Raw genomic sequence first — 27,596 nt, 5'->3', positions numbered from 1 at the left:
GGAAACCTTACCCAGAGAAGGCAGATGACAGTGGACATCCATTACAAGAGCACAAAACAGCATCCTGCTTCAAGCTTTTGAAAAGAGAAAAAACCAGGTTCCCTGGAATTGCCACTAAGGAGGAACTGGCTAAAGAAACAGGCTTTCCAGAATCAAGAATTCATATCTAGTTTTAGAACCAAGGAGTGTCGGGAGCCATATTTAACAATAGCCGCCATTTTTAACAAATAACAGTCATTTTATGTAAGCCTTTCTCTTCCTCCTCAGAAAAGCCCGCGCTCGCCAAGCCAACACCCCTCCCACCTCCTCTTCTCATACCACGCCACTATCACCCCCCTGCCTTTCCGCCTATCATAAGCTGCCACACTCTGTGACAGCCCGCCCCTTCTTCACTATGTATATAAGCAATCGCCTAACAATAAAATTTTGAGGCTTGATCAGAATCTTGTCTTGCCTCCATTCTGCGTGTCTCCTGTCCCTCCCCCTTTTCACCAGCTACAGGTAGTCCTCCTCGAGCCCACGTTCTTACCTGTCCCGCAGGACGGGACAAAGGAGTTTGGCACCCAGGCCAGAGCAGAAGTGGACCCATGAATTCCCTGGCAGAAGGTCCACATCAGAGACCTCGCCTGACTTTTCAGCTGCAGCAAAGCGGCTTGTGCACTGCCCCAAGCAGCGACCATTGTCTTCTTCCTTCCACTTCTTTCAGCAGCAAGAAGTCATTTGTGCCAGCTCTTCCTCCACCCCACATGTCCTTTGGTCTTTGGGATCCCTCTGGGGGCTGAATGAGCAGGCACCGAGGCTCATGATGCTCCAGCTCACCCAGGCTATGCCAGGAGAACTCTCTCAACCTGTTCTGACACTTATGAGTCACACGTCATTGGCACCAGCTCTAGGAGGGGGCTGTCACATACTCAGACTCCTTTCTGGTGTGCATACCAAGGAAAGTGCCGGGATGACAAGGACAATGGGCACACTGGCCGGGCAGTTCTGCCCATAAAGGGGCAGCCTCAAACAGATAACACTGAGGAACACTCACAGGGCCTGGCTCAGCACATCCCACCTCATGCAGTGGTGCAGTGAGGAGCCCAGGACATGATGGTCCAGCAGGAATCTGGAGAAAGGGCACCTCAGCAGCCCGCACACACCCAGTCACCCGTGTGGTGGCAGCAGCCAGTACCAACTAAGAAGCCATCTCATCTCGTGAGCAGGCAGACCAGCATCGTGCACAAACCTCAAGCTTTGAGATGGCCCCTTGCACCCACACAGTATCCTGTGGTGAATCTGGATCCACAGCAGGAAGCCCCTCTACCACCCGATCCACCTCTCAGTGAGGAAGAATTGCGGGCTCTGCTCGACACGCTGCAGAGCTCACCAGGGCAGCAGCTGGAGGAAAGGATGGGGTCCTCCTCACCACTCCAATCCAGGCCTCCTTCCCACGGGGGCAGAATCAGTGTGATGCAAAAGAGGACAATGTAGAAGGAACACATCCTGTTTGGGAGCCAGACTAACACAAGAGGAAGTACCAACCATGTGGAAACCAAAAAGGAACTTTTTTCTCTGTCCTGTGGGCAGCACTTAACTTCTGTTCTCACTTAGTGGCTTAAATGATTGTTTCCAAGCTCCATACAGCCTCTGGGGGCACCGGGCACCAGGCAGTGGATGCCTTTGGTGAATTCTGGTGACATAAAGCATTTTCATCACAAGCATGACCTCCTCCCTGTGCGCATCACCCCCTGGGCAATCCGGACAGTGCACAAGCTGGAACCCACTGAATCAAGAGTAGGTCTAAGGGGATCACGTCTACACTCCTGTCCTTTCTGGCAAATTTGAAGGCAGGTGGATGTGTAGTAAATAAGTAATGAAAAAAGATTGAAAAAGTTAAAATAGCAACTTGATGAAATCATTGAACATAAGCCTATGAAAGCTAATCCTCCCACAATGATAGCATTTTTACATATATGTACGTACCTATCTACCCATAAAGCTGCCAATTTTATAAAAAATAAATTATATGTCATGTTTTTTTTTTTTTTTTAAAGAAATAGTTCTGTCCCTTTGAGCACTGGAAAAGGGCCCACAAGATCAAGTCCTGGTCCTGGATGAGTTGAGCAGGGACTGTCCTAGGAAAGGGGGAAGGGCTAGGTCAAAGCCCTCTGGGTGCACTGGTGGCAGTGGGAGTGTGGGAGGGACAAGGTGAGATCCAGATAGAGGAGCAGCCAGGGCCTGAGGATTCTGGAGTAGTGGGGAAACGCCAAGGACACTGATGGCTACGCACCCCTGAGCAAGCAGATTTGGCCAGATCTAGGTGGATCTCTGAAGCCCTGGTGGGAGGGTCAGATGAGTGACTGAATTGGAGATACCTGGGGTGCCAGGTAAAAGAAGCCTCTTTTTCCGAATTGAGCTGCACCTCGGAAGGGGGCCAACCTTGACAAACACATTTGGCCATTGATAGATTTGACAGAGGAAGGGAACTAGGCAAGAAGCAGAATCCTGAGGTTTGGCTTCCCCAACTGGATGGCCCTGTGAACAGGACTGCCCCTGAGACCAGCAGGTGGAGTGGGGCTGGGACTGCAAAGTCTGGAGCTGGGGATGCCAACTGCACATGTGTTTGCCAGGAGGCTGCTGAGAGCTCAAGGCCATAGGCCAGGTTTCCAGCCCTGAGCCTGCAGCAGCTCAGAGATTCAGGGCCAGTTTGGTTCTTCCCTGCGAGGTTGTGGGCCTCTAGGGCTGGTCAGCCAAAAAGAGCCCCATTTATTCTCTTCCTTAAAGCTCAGGTGGATCAAGATAGGTGAAGACTTGAATGTAGACCATCTGATAATACCAGGTCCTTGTGGCTTTGGGCACCCCCTCCATCCAGAACCAGCCAGCCCCTTCTCTCTCCTACTGCCATGAGCAGTAGCGTGGCTCCTTGCAAGCACTGTCTACTTTCTGCTTCCCCACCACTGCACAGTGCAGCCTGTGTACCAGCACCTGCTTGGCAGCTGGTACCATGCAGCAGCAGCAGAATCCTCACCCTGAGCACTGGAGGCCCCCATACCCTGGAGTGACCAGAGCATCAGGACCCCACACTCTGACACCCTGAACCAGGAGGAAAAGTCCCCCTGCTTTCTTGGCCTCTACCAGCTACCCCAGGTCCCCAAAATGTAGACGTGTGCCCCAGAAGTCCAAACCACTGAGTGTCACTTCCCCTGTGGCACAGTAGACCTTCTTTCCTTACACTTGCTTTACAGAAACTGACCAAGAGAAAAAAGGAGTCCACTGTGCACTAGACTGCAGAGACCAAGGCCCCTCAAGGTCTCAGGCCTTGGTGCCTGTTCATCGCCACTGCTCCAAACACAGCACGGTCTTGTCGACCAGTCCTGGGTACTTCACTCAGAGACAGGTGCAGCAATGACTTTCTCTTTATCTATAAATATATGCATGTATATATATTTAGGGAAAGTCCTCTGTGTGTATATATTTATATTTATATCCCCCCACACACACATATACACACACATCCATTGCAGGAACCAACCAGCCCTTCTGCCAGTGACTGTCAGGGAATGGACCAGGGAATGGATGTCAGGAGATCATCCCTACCATGTCCAGGAGCCCCTCAGCTGAATGTCAGACCAGGGCTGTGTGCTTTTGTCCAGGCCCGGCCCAAGGGTAATCATCGGGTGGTAGGAAAACTTTCCTCTTCCCCCAAAGCTCCCCCTGTATCTCACAGGTAGGCAGCAATATATCAGCCCTGAGCACTAGAGGTCCGCACACCCTGGAATGACCAGAATGCCAGGACACCTGGCACCATGAAGAAAAGTCTCCCTATATCCTTGGCCTCTACCAGCCACTCTGTGGCCCCAATATTCACAAGTGCACCCCAAAGCTCCGTACCACTGGCTGCCACCTCACTCGTGGCAGTGTAGACCTCCTTTTCCCCAGATTTACATGAGAGGGACTGACCAAGGAACAAACAGCCCTTACACCCAGACTACACTGTGAAATCTGTGGAGCTGTACCCCACAGCTGGCTGCCAAGAAGGCAAGGAAATGCCACATGGAGACATTCATTGGCATTTCAGGAGCCTCTGGGTCAAATTCCAGATGAAGGCAGTGCCCTCCTGTGCAGGACCAGCTTAAGTATCATCACTGGGTGGCAGGAACACTGCCCTCTTCAACCAAGCCTCCTCCTCAGACAGAGTTCTTTTCTTTCTAGCACCTAAGGGGGCACACACGGTCTGGTTCCATCCTGGGTGGGTGGAGGAGAACTTTCTGCAGAAGGAAGAAGGACCATGTGGGCACTCTGGGATGCAATGGTGGTGGTAGGAATGTGGTCAAGATGGGCCCAGAATGGAGAAGCAGCCAGAGCCCAGGCCGGGCAAATCTGAGAATCACAGGGGTCTTCTGAGGGCCCAGGATGCTGAAGGCTAAAAACTCCTGTGCAAGACGGATCTGGACAGATCTCTCTGGATCTCAGCATCCCATCTCGGGCATGGGGAGTGAGCTCAAGGTGCCCTGAATTGCAGACACTGGGGGTGGGGCCGGCAGAGTCCCAGCAGAGGGACAGCTACTGCACACACCTGAGTGAGCAGGCTCGGTGGCTTTTGATGACAGCATCCCAACCTCTATGGCCAGGACAATCTGAAGGAGCCCCATCTCCTCTGTTCTCATAAGCTCAGGTGGGTCAAGACTGGATAGGACTCAAGGAAAAGACCCCCTGAAAATAGAGGGTCCTGAGGGGCTTTGCAGCCCCCACCACCCAGAACCAGCCAGCCACTTCTGTCCTGAGGCCAAGAACAAAAGCAGAGCTCCTGTTAAACACCTCCTACCCCTCTGGCTCCCCAACACAGCATTGGCGGCCCATGAACGTACCCTGGAATGACCATGGTGGCAGAAACCTCAACCACTAACTCCTCTAACCTGAAGGAACAGGCTCCCTATGCACTCAGGCTACAGCATCCACTGCAGGGACCCAACAGGCACAAGGGCGACCCAATAATCCAAGCCACATGTGGCCACTCCCCCTATAGCAGTGTAGACCTCCTGTCTCCAGGCACACAAGCAGGAGCTGACCAAGGGAACAAGTGGACTTTACACCTAGACTGTAGTGTGAAATCTGCATGTGCCCACTTGATACAGTTATGAAAATCCCTGAGTGTGCGGGTGTATATGTGTGTACCACTTCCAGGAGATCCTAGGCTGAGGTCCATCCTCAGGGCATCCCCTCTTTTTCAGCCCCTGCCCAAGTGTTGTCACCCTGTGGTGGGGCAGGTCTCTTCCCCTGAACCTCTCCATCACAAACAGTTCTCTCATTTCTAACACAAAGGGGAGGGCACACACATTCATATATGTGTGGGAACTTCTACCCACCAACAACCAGTTCTGTGATGGACACCTGCTGGGCAACCTGTAATTGAATTTCAGAATTTAATTCTGATACTGTCCACCTGGGCAGAGCCTCAGACCCACAGATTGAAGGCTCAGTCTCACAAGACTGCCCCCACTTCAGACACCAGTTTCAAGTAGTAAGTTGTCATGTGTTTTTCCAACTGGACTGGATACAAACCTGGGGTCCAACCAACCCCTCCTCAGGATTGAATAATTGGCCAGAGCTGCTCAGGGGACTCAGGGATACACTTTAATATGTTGAGTCTTTTACTACAAAGAATATTACAAAGTTAAAGATAAAGAGCCAGATGAAAAACATGAATTGAGCGAGGGATAAGGGAAGGAGCTTAGCACTTCCACGCCCTCTGCAGGTGTGGGTGCACCCCCTCCAGGAATATCCACATATCCAGCCATGCCTAAGCTAGCAAAGCCCAGTTTCATTTTGTTTTTTTAATATGGGAGCTTCATTGTATATTCATCATTGATTAAATCGTTGGCCATTGGTGATCAACTTAACCTTCAGCCTCTCCCCTTCCAGGAGGTTGGGATGAACATTCCAACCCTTTAGTCATGCCTTGGTCTTTCTGGTCCCCATTCTGAAGCAATCTAGGGTTCCCCAACCACAGATCATCTCATTAGCATACAAATGACACCTTATAGATCCCACAATTTCTAGGATTTTAGGAGCTGTGTGCCAGGAAACAGGGAAGAACAAATATATGTATTTTACAATGACTAAAAAGAGGAAAAATAACTAGAACTTTAGCCTATTGTACCATATTGCTTTCTCACAAAGAATACGAACACTGTGAGAACCAGTTGCTGGTCACTGGAGAGTCCCCATTATCTCACCTCTGGGACAGAAGTGAACCTTCTCACCTGGGAGGGGGGTCAACTCAGAATCTCTGACTTGTGTGTTGAATCACAGGCAGAGGGACACAGCTAGGACCCACTGGCATGGGAAGTCCACTGACAAGTCAGTCACCTGCAGGAGTGGGTTCAGGCACATGTGGCTGGCAGGTTCGCACCACGACCACAGGCCCAGAAGCCTGGACAGCCCAGACAATCCCCTCCAACCAGTGAACTTCTGTAAGGACACTTGGTCTGGGTCCAAGGATAGTAAAGCTGGGTGGCCTGTGAGAACACTATTGCTATGTCCATGGGGAACACTTTTAATGCCTGAACTATTTTAATTTCAGAATTTAAAAAATCTGCTAGAGGCTGGGGTTTTGATGCTTCCTGTTTGATTAGAAACTGTCAGTGAAGTAGAAAATACATTCAGGAATCGTGGGTGTGCATTTGTAGACTTGACAGGCTTACTTTACAGTTGGGGATGTGGGGTTCAGATTCTTTAGAATCTCTACCCTAGTGGAAGTCAGGCACACCCTGTTCCAGTCACCCAAAGGCTAGTTTAAGTGTAGCCTCGAAGGGATTTGGCTGAAGTAATCAAAGATAAAATTTTAAATTAGTCAAAGCAGGGGCTTTCTGGGTGGGCCTGATTCCATAAGAGAGTAAACTATAAATTTTTCTCCTTTGAAAAGGCTGGGCCTGACGAGACTGTGGTGGTCCTACCTCCCACCTCAGAAGCTATCACTGCCTCTGGACACTCTCAAGGTGGTGACATCTCTGGGATCCAACACCCACAACAGACAGAACTCATAGGATGTGAACTTCCTCATTCTGTGACAGATATGCCTTGGAAAAAAACCCATATATCTTAGTAGTCAAATAAAAGGACAAAAAAGAAAGCACAGCCAGCCCCAGGCTATTTACAGTGTCTCACTGGTGCCCTGGGGTCAACAAGCATTTCTAGAAGACTGAAGTGTGTCAAACCTGCAGTAAATTAAAGAATGTCTGTCCTTTCTGCCTCTTAGGCCTAGAGTATGGTCTGCTCATTCAGGTTCATGATATAACTCTCTTAAGATGACATACCACAGTCAGATGTCAACAAAAAGAACCACGCACATAACGGGTATGAATCTGGCCCTCACATCATGAGCAGGAGGGGTGACAATTAGGTTTGTATCTCTTGACTACTCTAAGTAAGTAAGTAAGTAAATAAATAAATAAATAAATAAATTAATTAATTAATAAAAAAGAACCACACACAGAATATGAAGGAAGAGATTTCTTATTGATGGAACACAGCCAAGTGATGTGCTGGGGAAAGCCACATCCACCTGTAACAGGCTGCTCAGGCTGTCCCGGACCGCATTCTACAGTAAAAAAGAATTGGCCCCACATTTGCTCCCTCTGGGTGAGAGGAAAGTGCAAGAGAGAAGAGAAGTGTCCTTGCAGACATGAGAAGCCTACAGATGCAGGTGATACCCTTGGTGATCAGAATACTAAAGGCCAATATTTTGGAATCGATGACCATTTTGCAGATAATCTTTTAAAGTGAGCTTTGACCGTGCCTGGTCTGGACCCACGAGAGGTCAAGATTATCACCACAGTAGATGTTGGTAATCCGGGCATTACAATTACTGAGTTCAGAGAGAATTCGATCATCACTGTTGTACAGAGACAGCAGTGTGTTCTCACCCAGTTTGCAACAAGGCAGGCTGCAGAAGTGGCTGCTGATTAATTAATGAGTTGATTATTAATGACCACAGACTCAATGTGAAATGAGAAATATTTCAAGCAGCCAGAGGAAAAGAAAAAGGAAAGAATGAAACTGTAGCCTCTTGGATGAAGCTAGAACCTGTTCTATGACTGCCAGGAGCCTTTTTTTCCACCTGCAGCAGCAGAAGTCTCTTCCAACTCCAACATACCCCCACATGATCCTCCAGCTCTGGTGGACATTGCCCACACCCCCCACACCCCGCCTGGTATTGCTCTGCCTCCACACCCAGGTTTTGAGTCGCACATACTACACCCAATGAAACCACCCCCTCCTTTCATGAGGACTCCAGGACCAATCTGCTGTCTTTCTCAGGACTCTCAGAGGATGGGGACTTATGCTGGAAGACACAGGAGTTTCTAACACGTTATCACCACTCTGGCACTCCATGGAAGAAAAGGCACTTACAATATCCAGTACAGTCATTCCTTGGCATCTGCAGGAAAGTGGTTTCAGGACCCTTGTAGCGACTAAAATCCAGGGATACTCAAGTACCGTACATTAAATGGGTAGTGTTGCATATAACCTAAACACATCCTCCCTTATACTTTAAATCATCTCTATGTTACATATAATACCAAGTAGAATGTAAATTCTATGAAAATAGTTGCCAGATGTATTTTTAAAAAATTTCTACCACTTTTATTGGTGGATTATAACTTTTACTGATTTGGGGGTATTTTTGATCTGCAGTTGGTTGAATCCTCAAATCTGGTGCCCAGTGATGTGGACGACCAATTGTAGATGTCTTGTAAAGTAAGTAACAGATGTCTTTTACACCCATGGGTGAATTTTACAGAGTTACCCCAAATTTAGTCATTTACACACTAAGTGTAGATGATTTTCATAGCTTCTTAGAAACATTATATTTTAATGCTGTTGCAAATTTTAACTCAGTTGTCTTATAAAATCAACTAATATAAAAATAATTTTATATGGCATTATAATGTTTTATTTAAATTCAACTTAAATTTATGTACTTTAGTTAGGAAATGTCTGCGTGTCTACCCCTCGCAGGCATTATGTGGGGTTTCACAGTCTGCACAGTCACCACATCTGGGGAAACTCTGATGTGTCAGACACAGGCTGTTCCCTGCATAGCTTTTCCCTCCTCAGGCAGCAGCCAAGTCATGAGAGAGGGAAAGCCGAGTGTTCCCTACAGTAGAGGCTCTTATTCCTGGGCACTCTCCTCAGAGTAGGAGGACACCAGAAGGCTCTTTTAGGGGATACTTACTGGGACATGGGCTTAGCCCTGTAAGATGTGAGGATTCTGACCAGTAGGTAGAGACTTCTAAGGAGGGAGGATGAGGCAGCTGTTCTGATCCTGGAGCCCCACCATGCCTTGTCCCATTTCATAAAGACAGTTCTGAGGGACTGTTCTGGAACATGTCTGGACAGTGAAGTTTGGGGAACAGTGTAGGCTTTGATGAGACTCAGTTGAGGTCTTCTGTGGGGAGACAGGAGGTTAATGCTCAGCATCTGGGCTGGTGTTCTGTGACCAATTAGGGTGTCTGGTTGGGTCGAAGTCTGTTTTTGCTAGGGAGGAGACAGGAAAGTCTGGATGGCTCCCAGGTCCTGTTTCTAATTTGGGGTGGGGGGTGGGGGGATCTTGAAAGGGCTGAGCCTTAGTATCTTTGGGAAATTCTAGAAAGTCTGATTGGGAACCTGGGAAGACCTGTTGCTTGGTACCTGAATGCTCAGTGTGGAGTCGGCCACATTTATGCTTGGCAGGCAGAGAGCTGGGTTTGCATCCACATCAGCATAGCCTTGTGCCAGAGACTAAAGAACAGGTGGCTCCGGACAGGTGTCTCGGTGGCAGGCTGGTGAACATCATGAGAATAAACGTGAGTTTTGTTGGCTGTCAGCCTGGCAATGAGGGTTGGGTTCTGATTAAAGTGCTTGGGTACAGCATGGGGCCAATCAACAAATCCACCCCCCATCCTTCAGCTCTCCCTGAGCTGAGAACCCAGTACATGACATGGTTGAGGCTTTGCCAGGTAAACGGATCTCATCTCAGGTTTCTTGACAGGTGGCTGGCCTGTGAGATCAGATCCAAAACAGGTGTATTCTTGGATGTATAAACTGGCATCAGCCTGCTAAGGTGATGTGGGAGAGATGATATAAAATAAAACATGTTGGAAACTCCTCTCAAAGAAGAATAAAAACAAACTCAGTATAGAAACAAATGATCATTTTTTACTTAAAGAAGCAATTCAACTTTATGATTGAAAAAAGTAAATTACAAAATATATGTGTTTTGTGTGAACATCAGTTTGAAAAAGAAAACATTTCCTAATGCTGTTTTTGTTTGTTTGTTTGTTACAATCAGTAAAAACACACCATCTTGTACATGCTTGTAGGGAGTATAAACAGCCAGTGATCTATGGAACGACAACTAAAAAAGACATCGAGAGTTGAAAAAGGAAAGCTCTTGCAAATAGGATTCTACTTTCTGGTGTTGGTGTGAGCAGGACTGAAGTCATGTTGGGACCTAAAACATCATGGGCTTTAAAAGATTTTAAAAGGACACAGTGTTTTTCTTAGAATGCATTTCTCTGAGTTCCCTCTTATCCTGTGGTTATTTAACATTTTGAAACTTGGTTATGGGACAAGATGATATTATTCACATTAATGTAAAGTTTGTTTTCCAGCCAGCCTGAAGCTGCAGACTTGCCAGAAGGAACAAACTATCCAGACCCTGAAATAACAGCAAAGATGGGAGCAGAAGCCAGATGGAGTCTTGGAGAGACTTTGCACTTCGCCCCTTGCACATTCCCCTCCCTCCTGCTTTTCATTTTTCAAATTCTATTCCCTCAAACCCCTCATAAAAAACTCAGTAAAGGAGAGTCTTTCAGATGGTGTTGGTCCGGCTGTTCTTCAGGTTTACCAGGGAGATGGCTTCAGTCTGGTCATTCTCCTTCAGGTTGCTGGAGAGATAGTTTAGCCCAACATCTCTCCTCAGATCACTGGGATTCCTGGACAACACCTGACTTCCAACTCCAACAACAGTTGACTTTTGAGTGATTTGCTGTTGAAAGGGGCCAGGCAGCTGGACTGTGCCCTGTCACACTGGAAGGCATCTGATAATAACACCTGAGCACATGCACCGTGGTGTTGGTACACATGTAAATAATAGCAAACAAACAAACAAAGAAAAGTACACATATGAGAAAAATCTTTGTGGTCATCCAGACTTTTAATACCTACATATGAAGGGCATTGCTATAGGGCAAACGTGTGCCCCAAAAGTTTGTATATTGGAAACTTCATCTCCATTGTAACAGTGTTAAAAGAGTGAGAAATCCAATCATAGTATTTGAAGGTGGGGCCTTTGTGCAGTGATTGGATCATGAGGACTGTGCCCACACTAGTGGGTTGATCGACTCATGAAGTAACGAGTTATCATGGGCGTGGCTCTCATAGCTTTATAAGGAGAGCGAGAGGGTAGGTTAGCTTTCTTGCTCATGCCATGTTCATCTTCATTTTCATGTGCTCCCCTGTATCACCACAGGAACTGTAGAGAGTTCCCGCTGAGAAGAAGGTCCGGCCAGATGCACCTCCTGGACAATGGACTTCCTGGCTTCCAAAACTGTAAGAAATACATTTCATTTCTTTATAAATTATCTAGTTCCAGGTGTTCTCTTATAGGAAACAGAGAACAGACTAAAACAGGCATAGACATGAAGCAAATCAGGAGACTTGTAAAGAGCAATTAGCAGAAAACCAGGGAGGAAACACCATCAGAGAGTCGTAAGATTCCCTCATTACCCCTCGGTTTTGCTGATGCTTTAGCTGAAGTTCCCTGGGAAACTTCTACAGTGGAATCTTCCTCTGCGGTGATTCTTTCCTGCAGAACCAACCATGTTATGTGTCTAAATGTGTCTCACCTCTTGTCCCCACCTGGGTCATGGGAAGCAAGGACACAGTCTTTGCTTGTGTTTTGGAATGAAGGAAGCACTGAAGGTCTGTGAGCTTCACTTCTGTTAATCTTGTTAAAAACCCTGAGGTCTAGAGTTGCTGAAGCTTCCTTGGTTTCAGGTTTCTCTTCTCTTTATTAGAGCCCAAGGGTTGTGGAGAAGGGCCCCACCCCAGCAGTTCACGGGCACCTACTGGTCCTTGCTAAGTGTTCTAAGGCCTGACGGTTTTTCAAATTCTCTTTGGGTTGAGGAGGAGGGAGGTCAGTGAGTCAGCATCAATCACAGGCAGCTTGAAAAGGTTAAGGGTCTTCTGTATGTAGCTACTGGTTTTTTAGGACAGGACACAGACAAGTGGTCCATGAGTTGTCTGAAATTTGATGATGCAATAGTCATATCCACAACCAACTTTAATCAGGAAAACAAGAGAAAATCACCAAAGGTACAAGAATGGCAATCATGATCCACCTGTCTTACTATCTCAGATTTTGAATGCTGATTCAACAGAACACAGCGGCGCTCCCAGCATGACCAAAGAATGCTGTGGCAGAGGGAAAGTTTTCCTCTCCAGCTGGGCTTTTTGTTGCCTCTGAGATCAGAGGTTGATTAGGTTAGCATCGGTACTACCGTAGTGACATCAATGAAATCACACTTGATCTAATTATCTCCACCACTTTTAGGACAGAAAGGAGTATTTTATTTGGTATGTATTTTTTCCTGTATTTTTATTTTATTACACAGGTGTGTATCTAATAAAAAAAAACCATATAATTTGGTATTTTTCATTTCCAAACATTAGAGAAAATAGAACATGTATACAATTTTAAAACTGTACATTATTTTCTTTATGTGGAAAATATGCAAGTGTACTTCAAAAAATTTATGAAAAAATAGAAATAAAAGATAATACGAATCTTTCCACAAGTTTTTGTTTTGTTTCATTTTGTTTTGTGTTGTTTTGGTTTGGTTTTGGCAGTTGGATGGTGTGGGGATCCGAACACTTCACCTTGGTTTTACAACCTCTATCAATGAACTTTTTGAAGACCCCTCATATATATATATGCTATATGTATTGTTCAGCTGGCGTATATTATATGACTAATTTTAAACATTACCCCATTTTATAGGTTTCGGTTTGTCATATTTTACTGTAGAATATGAAATCTAATATAGATATGGTCATTAGACTTACATACACATATTGTTATATTTTATTTTATATATTGTTCTATTGATATATATACATGTCGATATACTGTTTGTGTCACTCTGCATGTTGAAATCTGTGCAGGGTCTTAAATACTTCTGGGTGAGAATCGAGTCAGAAATCAGATGGAAATTGTCTCCTGACTTCCTGTATCTGTGTCCCCTGGCTACTTATCCTGCTTTTGGACTCTATGACAGAACCCTTCAAAAGTGTCCTTTTACCCATGTCTAGGTCCCCAGTACGATCACAATCCCCAGCATTCCTTATTGAGGTGCCGATGCGTGGCAGGAGGAAGGAGTGTCTTCAGCCAGGAGGAGTGAGCCACGCCCAGCTGAGGGGCTTATCAAAGGCAGGCCCAGGAGGCCGACCCCCACTGCGCATCTGTACGTGCAGGAGAGAGGACCTTGCACTTGAACTTCAGCATGGAGTCGGGAACGGAAGAAGCAGAACCTCACTGCTCCCTCCAGCACTGCACTGACCAGCCTTCTCTCCAACAACTCTCCTTTAAAGAAAGTGGCTCAGAGGAGGAGGAGAAACCATCTGAAGAGAAACACAAGACTCTGTCTTTACATTCCAGTGAGAACTGCACTCAGAGGCGAGGTACGGACTCGAGCTGTCCATGTGGAGGCTGGAAGGAAGGTAGACTCAGGGACAGTGAGGATGTTTCTTTGGTAGAGTTTAACTTTGAGACTGGGCTTGGGAAAGGAGTCATCACTCTCCAGGGGCCTTGAGAAATGTGGCAATTATCCCTTGGAAGCGTATTCTTCCCATTTACACTTGACACTGACTGAGCAGCCTTGGTTGAGAGAATGACCCACAAATACAGATTGGGAACAGACTAGGGGGCTCTGAGGACCTAAGAGGAGGCCAGTCACCTAAGCTCCCTTTTCCTCTAGGACCAGAACTTAATCTGAACGAGAAGGAGAATTCCAAGGAAACTGAGCTTAACGCTGGAAACAGCATTGACAGATCAGGTAAGATTTGATTCTCTCAGGGAGGGAAAGGGACAGGGGATGGGTTAACACAGTTTCCCCTGGGCATGGAATTGGGAGCTCTGGGCAGGCCGGGCCTTACAGATCCTGGACTCGAGAATGAAAGAGCACTGAGTTTTGGGTGCAGCCTCAGCTGCTTGTGTGTCCAGGATGGACCAGGGTTGCTAAGGTGTTCAGCTGTAGGCACTCCCTCAAACTCTCAATTATCCACAGAATCCGAGTCCAGCTCAGGCGGGAGGAAGTCCAGGAAGAGGAAAATCAGTTCCAAGGACAGTGGCCAAGATGGAACAGGTAGGTCCTTTTTTGTCCTGAGAGCAGACCAGCAGGAAACTTATACAGGGCTTGGGCAGAAAGGATGTTTCTCAGCGTCTGAGAGGGTCGTAGAGATCCTGGGACTCAGAGGGTGTTTTGGTACCTATGAGGAGCTCAGCCTCATTTCATTATGGAGACTCAGAAGGTCAGGAAGGAGGAGGAGAGACAAGTGGAGTTCACCTGAAGGTGCACGGTGAGATCCCGGGAAAGAGGTCTGTGGAGACTTTTCTGGCAAGTCTCTCACTCCCTTGCTTCCTCCCCAGGGAACTGTCTAGGAGATGAGCACAGCTTGACTTCAGAAAAGAAACCAAAGGCCTCTGACCCTGTGAACTTCAGGAAAATTGAGGAGACCTATGACGTCCACGGTTGGGAATTGCAGGGGGCCCACACTGGGCACAGCAAGAAGCCAAGATTTGGGTCCCTAAGACACCACCCACCACCACTTCGGAAAAGCCTGGTGACCTTCCTGCGTGCTACGTGTGAGGTCACTTATCAAGACATAGCTCAGGTACAGGCCCAGCAAATCCATTCTCCGTTGACCAGGGAGCAGTTCTCTGATCTTGCCCAGCTCCGGGGGTCTCTGTGCACTGCAGTGCAGACCTTATATGCCATGGCCACCCAGGCGGCCTATGTCTTTCCTGCTGAGGGCTGGCTCATCCCAGCCCCAGAGCATGGTCCTGGAGATCCATCCCCGGATGGAAAAGCTCAGAGTTTCTCCTAGGAAGGAGAAGATCCCACCCCTTCTCTGCACAGGAGATAGTGGAGTCTGTCAGTTTATCCGATTAGGCTTGAGCTGAGCACCCTGACCCTGATCAGCAGAGGACTCAGCTCTGGGAGTGAGAACAAAGACCTGCTAATGAAGACCTCGTCGGCTTCCTCCAGGTGATGAGCAGTGAAGATGTTAGACACAGTGTGTTAATAATTGACAGAACCTGGGCGGTCGTAGGAAAGGAAGTTGCACAATACACTCAGAATGCTGCACTCAGGGTTTCATCGAGGACAAAGATTACAGACGAATGTCAAATTTTATGTTAAACATTGACATCTTTAAAATATCTTATAACAATCATCATTTTTTAATAATCAGAACAAATATTAGCATAATAATTCGTGTGTTTGAATATTTTAAAGTGTAGCAAAATGAGTATATATTTATATCCTCTGTGAATTGAGAAAAGGCTGTAGCTCTTCACTGTCCCGCCTCAGTCCGCGACGGATTGACGTCCCCACCACTGACAGCGTCCTCCAGTGTGCTGTGCACAGTTCTCAGTGTGAGGAACTCGTGGTGCAGTCACCACACCATGATCGTTTACTTTCTGTTTCCTTTATGTCCCATCTAAGCTAAAGTAGGTAAATGCTAATTGATGTATTGTGTATTATTCAGCTGGCTTATATTATATGACTAACTTTAAACATTACCCCATTTTATAGGTTTCAGTTTGGCATATTTTACTGTAGAATATGAAATCTAATATAGATATGGTCATTTGACTTACATACACATATTGTTATATTTTATTTTATATATTGTTCTATTTACATTTTACACTGAGTTTATGCACCCTTTCATCATAAACGTATATACATTTTTAACAGAAAAATAAAATCAGTTGAGTATTGTTTTATCGTTTGCCTTATGATTTCCATTTAACATAGAGATGAGAAAAATATCAATGTTTTTTGAGTATTTAATATTTTAGATAGTTACCTAGTTCATTCATGTGGAGGTTGTTGTTACTGACTGTGCGGGTTAGAGCACCATTTTCTATTTACTTCTGAGTTATAGTCACCCTGATTACTCTAGACCCAACAGCTGTTGCTGTAGTTGGGGGACAGCAGTCTGTCATTGCAGTACATGGGTCAACTCAATAATAAAGTATTACAAATCAATTTGAATTCAACACATAGCTTCAAATTATACACAACATACACGTACATATGTACAAAATAATATTTCACAAGTTACAGTTGTGTGTGGGATATAATTACAAAAATACAAAATAAATAATATAAATAAAATAAAAAAGTACCTAGGAATAAATGTAACAAAACTGTGAAGTATGTTTGAGAAAAATCATAGAAAACTCCTGACAGTATGAAAGTAGACATAAACAAAAGATCATATTATGTTCTTGGGTAGAAAAACTCAATATTATAAACACATCACTTTTCATTAAGCTACTTTATGAATTTAATTTGATCTCAATAGAGCTGTCATCAGTTAAGTATTGAAACTAGGTGTGTTACTGTAAAAATCTTAAAGATTAAAACAAATAAAAATAGCCAAAGAAATTCTGAAAAAGAAAAAAGTAAAGGTGGTTTGCCTTATGAGCTGTATTGACTGGTGAATCATTGGAGCTAAAAATTCAGAAATAGACCCAAGTGTGTGGAAATTTTATATAAACAATAAAAGCTACAGTGGGGATGGCATCATTAGCACCTGGTGTTGGGAATTTGATGTTCCTATCAGAAATGTAGAAAAATTGATCTATTCTTTACAACCTATAGGATGACGAAGGTGCAATCAAAGATAAATTTGCATGGCTAAGAAGGAAATACTAAATATGCAAGTTTTGATAAGATTAATTCTAACAGGATATACTGGGTTTTTTGAAATTTATGGGGATGGAGAGACAACCCTCAAGAGTTGGTGTTGCTCCCCGTTACTCAATTTTAAAGTGGATAAAATATTTTCTATGTTTCTTTCTTTGAGAAATTAAAAATTACTAAGGCTTAGCTACACATGATCCTCAAATAATTATTTTGTCGGTGGTGCTCTGCTGAGGAAGGGCGTAGATTCTCACACCCACAGAGGCATGAGGTTCCATCAGATAGGAGACTTCCCCCTGAGGCCAGAGCTTTGTCCTTTGCAGGTCATCAGAGGCTTTCCCAGGTCTGCACTGTGCTGCAGAACAGCCCTGCCACAGAGGCTTAGCCCTGATAATCCGACCTCAGAAGTAATAGATCTGCAACATAACCAGCACCATTTTAGACAAGCTCAAGTACAAAATGGCACCGTCTACCTCCTCCCCTCTGCTCTGCCATTCTCTTTTACAAGAAGCCTCTTGGTTTCAGAGAAAATGAAACGTTTGGCATTTCCACACGTGCAGAACTCTCCATCCCCATGACCTAACTCAAACCCCACCCCAGAACTACATCACCCAGCTCTTGGTGCACTGTATAAGCTCTACCACCCCCACACCTGGTGCTGTCCCCATTTTCAGGGCAGCCCTGGGCTGTCCTCCATTTTGAATACAGCCCACCAGATTTCTTTCTTTAATAAAGCTTGAACGGTACCCAGCATGCCGACTCGCTTTCTTTCAAGAAGGTGACTGAAGAACCTGTGTTGTGGCACTCCTGCAGGGATCCTGATCTCTCTTCATAATCCCTTTCAGGGATTTTGGTTCTTTCCTGAATTTGCCCATCTCACAGTTAGACTGGAGGTTTAAACAAAAACTTTGTTCCTCACTGGGACCCCTGCACTGTCTAACAAGCTTCTCTAGAAGTATGATGTTCTAATCTGTCCTGAGAGGCCCCATCCCAGAGTATCTCTATGTGTGAAAAGGAAAGTGGGAAGAAGAATAGGGAAAAATCAGGCTCTGCTGGGTACTGGCTCTAGGGTTCGCTTACCTGATCATGACTCTGATTTACATAAACATTGACAAATATAGATTCATCACTAGGGGGTAGAAAAACAGAAGAATAAGCCCCAGCACAAAGAAGAGGAAAATGGAACAGATGCCTGATACAGTCCAGCTTAAGCTCAGCCATGGTACTAAGTCTGCTCAGAACACAGCAATAGTTCTCCATCATCTGGAAGCAACTGTGGCCTCAGACAGCGGGGCTCTGAGAGGGCACCTCCCCACCAGAATCCCAAGCCTAATCACAGAGCAATGAAACTATCACAAAAGGTCCTTCAGTGTGAGGTGGGGCACCAAAAGGAGAACGTGAGCCCACAGCCCCTGCCCTACCATCTGACTCGGTGTCCTGGCTCAGCATGATCCCAGCTCTTCTCTGGGCCTCTCTGCTTTCCATCCCCACCCTCTAATTATAACTGCACTTGGGACTAACTCTCTAGCTCTTCCACATATGTCATTCCACATGTAACCCAAACATCACCTGTGTATAACTTCACACATTGAAATCTCAGGTCTGACCCCTCTCAATCCATGGCCGTAATAGTCTGAAATTTTCCCAGGAATTTTTGTTAGCTGCCATCAGTCTAAACTCAGGAACTTTACTGTTCTCAGTTTAGCCTTTGCTGCAAAATATGTTAACCCAGATGCAGAATTCACTTTTCTGTTTAATTATATGATGAATAATCTAGTTATACAAAACCCTCAGTAAGTCATATGACCTTTATCAAAGACAGTATAAGGAGATATATAGAAAAAAAGATGCCAGCACATTTCACAGCAAACCATTTTTAAAACTCTCATAGTAACTGTTTTTCTTCTAAAGTCATTTCTGGGCTTCTCTGCTGATGAGGACGTTCAGTTCTTCCCCTTAAACCCGTGCAGTGTCCCACCTGCTGATCACGCTCTGCCATTCGTTCCCATTTTATACAGATCAGTTTGCCTCTCCCACACCTATGCTCCACCTGCACACCTAAACCCATCCCGATTTAGAGAGTGGATTCTCCTCCTCATAGCATAATTTAATACCTTAACAAAGAAAAGTGTATATGTTTGTGTGTGTGTGTGTGTGTGTGTGTGTTGACAGATATGGTTACTTTTCAGAAACAGTGAACAGTCTGAGATTGTACATGAATTGCAAGCTAATCAGATATCCTGGATACAAACTAATCAGTTAGGTAAATTTATACGATAAAGATAGAAGAAAATGGTGGGGAAAAAAGCACTAAATAATTCAAGGCACAGCAGGTAGCATGAGCATGACATGTACATTATTTTCTGTTGACAACTTGAAGAGCGAGAAAGTATATTTAAATGTACTGAAGTGAATGAAAATTAAATAATGATAAGCCTTTCCCCACTTTTCAATTAAACTCCAAGCCTCAAACATTTGCACCTTTTGCCTGAAGACATTATCTCCACATTCCTGGACAGCCAACAAATCTGTTCTCTGCCCCAAAAGAAAACACTATCCCTATTTTTAGGGCTTATTTTTTTCTTTCTGTACTGACATCTGTTGGAAGACAGTTACAAAATCTGTCACTGACCTTGCCCACATAACTTGACTAAAATTAAATACCCCATGGATATAAATTCCTCATAATTATAGTGTTGTGAATTTGGCAAAATATTATGAGTATTCATCTCCGTTAAAAACTGACTAATCACAGAAAACAGAGGCTGAGACCAAATTCATTTGGTATGTTTCATTCATCATGTGGTTAAGATTTTTACAAACAGGACTCCGTGAATCAGAATCAGGCCATCTGCAGTCCTGAGCTCAGTAATGCACCTAAGGCTCCCAGATCCAACCGACTGAACAAATCTCATAAGGCGTCAGGATGTGCGTACAAAGTCAGGTAGTTTTTAACTTAGGTTTTTGTATTGAGATTCGTATTAAATTTGTATATGGATTTGTTTTAATCTTGTATGGTAAAGTGACAGGCACTGCGAGAAATGCCTTTAAACAAGTGTTTATTATTTACAGTTCCTAAACTAAGGGTCTAGCCATACCATGTGGAACCATATGGGAAAGCTCCAAGGTCGGGAAGGAGGCAGAAAAAGCAAGGAGAAAGCACAATGGTTGAGAGCCTGTTTCGTGTACTTCCCTAGAAGGAGTGGGGGCAGTTTAACAATTAGGGCCACTTATTTTGAATAATTTCACCCTCTGGTCTATAGGAGTGCTCTCTAGTTGTTCAGCACCCAGTCCTGAGGGTGATTTAAGGCAGAGGAACTATTTGCTTGGTGTGTGAGAGTTAGATAAAGGAAGTGCTTAGAGGAATGGGCTCTGAATTGGTTGGTTTGCGTATGAAAGGCACGTGCATGGGTAGTCATTTTCTATCTCTGCAAATTAACTAGCCCTGAAAGGGTAAGTCTCCTGGGGATTAATAAAGCCCCCAAGATGTCAAAGCATCATAAAATGCAGAAAATAAAGCATGATGAATACAAGCTTTCACGTAGTCTGTGGTATCAACACACAAGGTGGGGTGTGTTAGTGATTGTGCATATTACCTTGGCTGGGAGGAGGAAGTCTAGGACTATTCTTTCAGGCACAACAGCCATGACTAGTGACTTGAGGCTAACCTGAATAAATACCTTACAGGATTGAGTTTTTCCTTTTCAACTGGCAAATGTTTAATGACCAGTCCTATGAGGTGCAAGTGACGTTATTTTCAGGAGGAAGGGATGTCAATGAATGTTTTCCACAATCTCAATGGAGTATATGGTGCATGAAGAAAAAAGTGTTCTTTACAATTGTTGGGGCTCCCAAGAAGGATGTACAAGGGGTCTTCAAAAATTTCATGAAAAGATTCACATTATCTTTTCATTCTATTTTTATACCACTTTTGAACAATCCTCTTACATGAATCATAGTGTACAGGCTGACAGTGACTCAAATGTGCTGCCTTGGTGGGTTACAAAGCCTGACAGTCATTTATCCTGTTCCAATAATTGAGTGTAGTCCTTGTTTTTGGAGGAAATCTATGAGGATACCTAGCCCAGTCTGTGCTGACTGTCCATGCAAAGGGTCAGGTGGCATTTACCCACCACAAAGGAATGACTGAGATGGCGAAGAAAAGAACTTCTGGTGGTGACTCACATGTGAGGTGCAAGAACTGGAGCCATTCTCTGCTGTTTTGAGACTTTCATCTTTTTCTTATTCTTGCTGCTACAACAAAGTATCATAGAGTGGGTAATTTATAAACAACTGAAATTTATCACTCACAGTTCTGGAGGCTGAAAAGCCTACATTCAAGGTGCCAGCAGATTAGGTGTTTGGTGAGGGCTCGTTCCTCATAAATGGAACCTTACAGCTGTGTACTCACAAGGCAGAAGGGGGGAAGGAGATGTCCTGGGATTCTTTTATAAGGGCATTAATCTCGTTCAGAAGGGCTGAGCCCTCATATCATAAGCACTTCCCAAAGGACCCACCTTTTTATACCATCACTGTAGGGGTTTGGTTCCAACGTATAAATTTGGGGTGGACACAAATATTCAGATCATAGAAACTTCTCTCTAAGGTTAATAGGAATGGCAATCAAATCGTGGTCATGGCTGTGTAGCAATGGATAGCAGATCAAGCGGTCAGTTAAACTGAAGACAGTTTTAACAGTTCACACTTCTTGTGCCAAGGCTTTTTGCTTGTTTTTTTTCCCCCCGAAGGAAGGCCCCACAGTTAACCATAGACACAAAAGGTTAATAATGGCCCTGCATTCCCCACTGCTCCTGGGGTCTATGTTGTTTCCTCCTCAGGTTTGGGGTTGTTATACTTCCTATGCATCTACAAAATCAGTGTCTCCCATTCACATACCTGTAACTTAACCTTTATTCTTGTCTTTCTCTACTTTCTCTTAGACATTTCATCCAAAAGATTCAGGAAAAATAGAAACAAAGTACCCAGATTAAGCCTGATTCCACAGAGATGGCTGAGTGATCTCTCAAAAGGCATATGAAGCAGGCTGGCCTGGGGCTACTCTTAGGAGAAACAAAGGCACATTCCGCTCAGAAGTGGTCAGTGTGGAATTCCAAACTCTATGGAAATATCTCCTAAAGTTGAAGACATATAAGGATACTGCACAAAATTTCACTACTACAAATATACTGACAGAAATTTGTTTCTATGTCAGCAAAACACTTTCCAAAATTTGCAAACCAGCAACATTCCTAATAGCCTCAACTGAAAAACACCCACATATGCATCAACAGTGGAAATATTAAGGTAATTGTCTGATATACACATGATAGAATTCAGTGCTAATGAGTGATTCTCAACTACAAGCAAAAATACAGTGAATTTAAAACACTATATGAAATACAAAAGCCTAAATACTGAAGACCTAGTACTATGTGATTTTATTTATATTAAGTATAAAAGAGGTAAAATTAAACTATATGGTTAGATTTCAAAATATTTGTTACTCTTAAGAGTAGTGACTGTGAAGGCGCTCAAGTGCACATCCAGGTGGATGACGATATTTTGGTTTTTAATTTAGGAGCTGCATACAGACATGTGTTCAGGTTTCAAATTTTTTCTTTTATTTTAATTTATCAGTAGAAAATGTAGGTGATTTTTTTGTCCCTTTACCAATTCCTACTTTCTCCCCTCCTTCTCTCCCCTCCCCATCAACATATCTGTTCACTTGTCTTAACAAGTTCAAAGAATTGTTGTGATTGTTGTGTCTTATTCCCCCCCGTTTATTTGTTTGTGTATTTATTAATTATTTTATTTTTAGCTCCCACAAATAAGTGAGAATGTGTAGTATTTCTCTTTCTGTGCATGGTTTATTTCACTCAATATAACTTTCTCTAAGTCCATCCATGTTACTGTGAATGGTAGTATTTCATTTTTTTTATAGCAGAGCAGTATTCCATTGCATAGATATACCACAGTTTCCTTATCCACTCATCTGAAGATGGGCATTTAGGCTGGTTCCAACTCTTGACTATTGTAAATACTGCTGCAATAAACATGTAAGTACAGGTATCCCTTCAACATTAGGTTGTATGGTAGCTCTACCTGTAATTGTTTAAGGAACCTCCATACCATTATCCATAGAGGCTGCAACATATACAAAGATACAACAAAAAAAGAAAACTACAGGCCCATATTTTTGAAGAATATAGATGCAAAAATCCCCCATAAAGTATTAGCTAACAGAAAACAGCAACACATACACAAAATTATACACCATGTTCAAGTGGGATTCATCCCAGGGTTGCAAGGTTGGTTTAACATACGTAATTCAATAAATGTGATACACCACATCAATAAAATCAAAGACAAAGACCATATGATCATCTCTATAGATGCTGAAAAAGCATTTGAGAAAATTCAACATTTGTTCATGATAAAGACTCTCGACAAGTTAGGTATAGACAGAAAGAATCTCAACATAATTAAAGCCATGTATAATAAGACCACTGCCAATATCAACAGGAACTAGACAAGGATGCTCACTCTCACCACTCCTATTCAACATACTGTTGGAAGTACTAGCCAGAGCAATCAGAGAAGAAAAGGAAGTAAATAGCATCCAATTGGAAAAGATGAAGTCAAACTGTCCCTGTTTGTGGATGATATGATCCTATATGTCCGACAGCATAAAGTTTCTACAAAAATCCTCTTAGTATTGATAAATGATTTCAACAAAGTTGCAGCACACAAAGTCAACACACAAAAATCAGTAGCATTTCTATACTCCAACAGTGAACATACAGAAAAAGAAATTGAGAAAGATTGCCCATTTATAATAGCCACCAAAAAAATAAAATATTTAGGAATTAAGTTAACCAAGGATGTGAAAAATCTCTGTGAGGAGAACTACAAATCATTGGTGAGAAAAATTAAAGAGGACACAAGAAGATGGAAAGATATCCCATACACTTGGACTGGAAGAATTAACATTGTGAAAATGTCCATACTTCCCAAAGTGATCTACAGATTCAATACAATACCCATCAAGATTCCAATGACATTTTTTTCTCTGAAATGTAAAAAAACTCTCCTAAATTTACATGGAATGACAAAAGACCATGAATAGCCTAAGCAATTCTGAGTGAAAAAACTAAAGCTGGAGGCATATCACTAACTGACTTTAAACTATACTAAAAAGCTATAATAACCAAAAAAGCATGGTACTGGCACAAAAGCAGACACAGGTATCAATGGAATAGAATAAATAATCCAGAAATCAACCCATACACCTTCAGCCATCTGATCTTTGACAAGGCACCAAGTCTACACACTGGGGAAGAGACTGCCTCTTCAGCAAACGGTGCTGGGATAACTGGATATCCATATGCAGGAGAATGAAACTAGACCTGTACTTCTCACCATATACCAAAATCAACTCAAAATGGATTAAAAAATTAAATATACACCCAGAAACAATAAAAGTCCTTTAAGAAAACATAGGGGAAACACCTCAGGAAGTAGGATTGGGTACAGACTTTGTGAATATGACCCCCAAAGCATGGGCAACCAAAGGAAAAATAAACAAATGGGATTATATCAAGCTAAAAAGCTTCTGCACAGTAAAAGAAACAATTAAGAGAGTGAAAAGACAACCAACAGAGTGGAGTATATATCTGCAAAGTTATATCTGACAATGGATTAATATCCAGAATATACAAGGAAGTTAAACAGCTTTATAGCAGAAAAACAAGTAACCCAATTATAAAATGGGCAAAGGAGCTGAATAGGCATTTCTCAAAGGAAGATATATGAATGGCCAACAGACATATGAAAAAATGCTCAATATTACTCAGCATTTGGGAAATGCAAATCAAAACCACACTGAGACACCATCTCTCTCCATTTACGGTGGTTAATACCGAAAAGACTGAGAATGGTAAATGCTGTCAAGGTGGAAGAGAAAAAGGAACCCTCATACACTGTTGATGGGACTGCAAAATGGTGCAGCCTTTATGGAAAGTGGTTTGGAGGTTCCTCAAACAATTACAGATAGATCTACCATATGACCCAGCTATTCCACTGCTGGGAATATACCCAGAGTTATGGAAATCATCATGTCAAAGGTATACCAGTACTCTCATGTTTATTGCAGTGCTATTTACAATAGCCAAGAGTTGGAACCAGCCCAAATATCCATCATCACATAAGTGGATAAGGAAACTGTGGTATATCTACACAATGGAATACCATTCTGCTATAAAAAAGAATGAAGTACTACCATTCACAGCAACATGGATGGACTTAGAAAAAATTATATTAAGTGAAATAAGTTAGGTACAGGAAGAGAAATACCACATGCTCTCACTTATTTGTGGAAGCTAAAAATAAATAAATAAATAAATATACAAACGAACAGGGGAACAGGGAAGAAGACACAACAATCACAAATATTCCTTGAATTTATACAAGTAAACAGATATGATGTTGATGGGTGGGAATGGAAAGATGGAGGGGCAAAAGAGGAATTGGTAAAGGGACACAAAAATCAACTACATTGTATAATGATAAATCAAATTAAAAAATAAATTAATTTAAAAAATGTTTTTTAGCTTGGAAGCAAGTGACCCTAGATACTATTCAAATTCACACACAAAAAGCACAGGACACCAATAAAGGTAAATATGAAAATATAAAAAGCAGTATAAATGCACATTTTTCTACTTTCTTTTCTTAACTGATTAAGAAGTCAATTGTATAAAATTGTATAAATACAATGTATTGTTCGTCCTGCAATATATAGGAATGCAATATATTTGCCAATAAGAGTACAAAGGAGGCCAATGGGAGCAAAGCAGTATTGGGTTGCCAAAATGACTCCAGGTGATAATTCAAATCTATAAGTCAAAGAGAGATAATCATAAATTATAAATTGAAAAGTTAATAAAACAAAATTATGACATATATACTTATCTTTTCTTCTCCCAGCTTATTCAAAAGAAATAAAATTGTATAATATAAAAATGTTACCAAACCAAACCTGGGATTACTCACCCAAGTGCAGCTAAATCAAGACACCAACACTTGGTTTCAGTGACAGAAATTAGGCTTTAATTACAAGGCCAAGTAATAAAAGTCAGACAGCTAATGGTGAAAAAAATTCTGATCTCCCCAATGTCTTGCAAGCAAAGAATTTCAAAGGAAAATATTGGGTGTTAAGATGGGGGCTGTGCAGGTAGCCAGTGAACATTTCTGATTTGCTGAGTCTTTGAGGGCAATGAAACAAAATCTCCAAGAATAAAGAAGCAAACTTTGGTCTATGCTTGTCACTCACCCCGCTCCTACCAATCTGGGTTCTTGACACTCCGTCTCCAACTAGTGCATTCCTAGGGCTGCAAAAATTCTAGGTTCTGTTCCTTAAAGACATTTTAATGATATTTGTCAAGATGATGTGTTTTAACCCAGGAAATTACTGACTGTTTTATGGTCCTTCCTGTATCATAGGTAACATTCCGTCCTGCCCAGCTGCCTTCTTTGTACTTCTTTCTTCAATTCTAGTTGTGAGTTTTAACTCCTTAATCAGAAACTCCAGTTCCAAGATTTTAATCATTTTAATTTGGGGGACAAAAGTCACAGCACAACTTTATACAAATTTTTGAAAGGCTTTATTGAGGAGAGAGTACCTGCCTGGTTTCGATAATTATTATAATTATTGTTGTATTTGTATGTTTATGGACTTAACACGTATAAGAATAATACCTAAAAGGTATATAGAGAAGGGTATTGAGCTATGTAGGGATATAAAGCTATCTGTAGAAAGATGAAGAGCTATGTAGGAATAATGCTGCAATATATTACTGGAATTAAGTTAGTATAAATCTGTAGCTGATTCCAATAAGTTTAGATGTACACGGTAAGCGCAAATCAACTCACCGAGGCAATTTGTTTTTTAAAAAGTGTAAAAAATAAAGAAATTTAAATCTTTCCACAGAGAAAAGGTTAAACTAAATATCTTAACTGATAGATTGTACCACATGTAGTAAGGAATGCCAATTCTTCACAAACCACTTTATCCCCTTAGTTTTGGAACATTTTATTTGGAGGTCAAGCTGACAAGAAACAAAAAAAGGCATAAACTGAATTTCACCTATTTTCTTTTACACTGTGTTTCATAAGAGTATTCCCTGGAAGGTCAACGTAGGCTTCTTTATTATTATGTTTTTAATGTTTATAGATTGTACATATCATGGGGCACACAGCTGACCGTCAGCACCTGTGCAAGGTGTGGTGATCAGATTAATGCCATCAGCATGCTCACCTCTTCCAATTGCAATTATTCCCCGTGTCACCTTCTCCCTTCCCCGCAACCCTAGCAATGCTAGATCTGTTGTCTACCTGTACAAGTCCGACACACCACTGTGGTCTTATTCCCGTCCTTCTTTCTATCTTAGCTCCCACTTATGAGTGAAGACATGTGGTATTTTTCTCTCTGTGCTTGGCTTGTTTCCATTAACATAATTTTCTCCAAGCTCCTACATGTTGCTGTGAATGGAAGAATTTCATTCTTTTTATGGCTGAGTAGTATTCCATTGTATACATATACCATATTTTCCTTACCCAGTCATCCACCAATGG

General features: G+C 42.9%; 1 protein-coding gene and 1 pseudogene across 1 annotated transcript; both read left to right on the top strand.

Annotated features, from left to right (window-relative positions):
• Nucleotides 1-1,095: 1,095 nt before the first annotated feature.
• Nucleotides 1,096-8,352, top strand: LOC134376104 (pre-mRNA-splicing factor RBM22-like; annotated as a pseudogene).
• Nucleotides 8,353-13,532: 5,180 nt separating this feature from the next.
• Nucleotides 13,533-15,135, top strand: LOC134376103 (protein FRG2-like). Its single transcript, XM_063094774.1, has 4 exons — nt 13,533-13,710; nt 14,007-14,084; nt 14,316-14,393; nt 14,678-15,135. Exons 1-4 carry the CDS (start codon nt 13,533-13,535, stop codon nt 15,133-15,135), a joined length of 792 nt encoding a protein of 263 aa, XP_062950844.1.
• Nucleotides 15,136-27,596: the final 12,461 nt, after the last annotated feature.

This window comes from Cynocephalus volans, chromosome 4 (assembly GCF_027409185.1).
Source record: "Cynocephalus volans isolate mCynVol1 chromosome 4, mCynVol1.pri, whole genome shotgun sequence".
In the NCBI taxonomy this organism is placed as follows: domain Eukaryota; kingdom Metazoa; phylum Chordata; class Mammalia; order Dermoptera; family Cynocephalidae; genus Cynocephalus; species Cynocephalus volans.
This window is presented reverse-complemented; position numbering and strand designations above follow the sequence as displayed.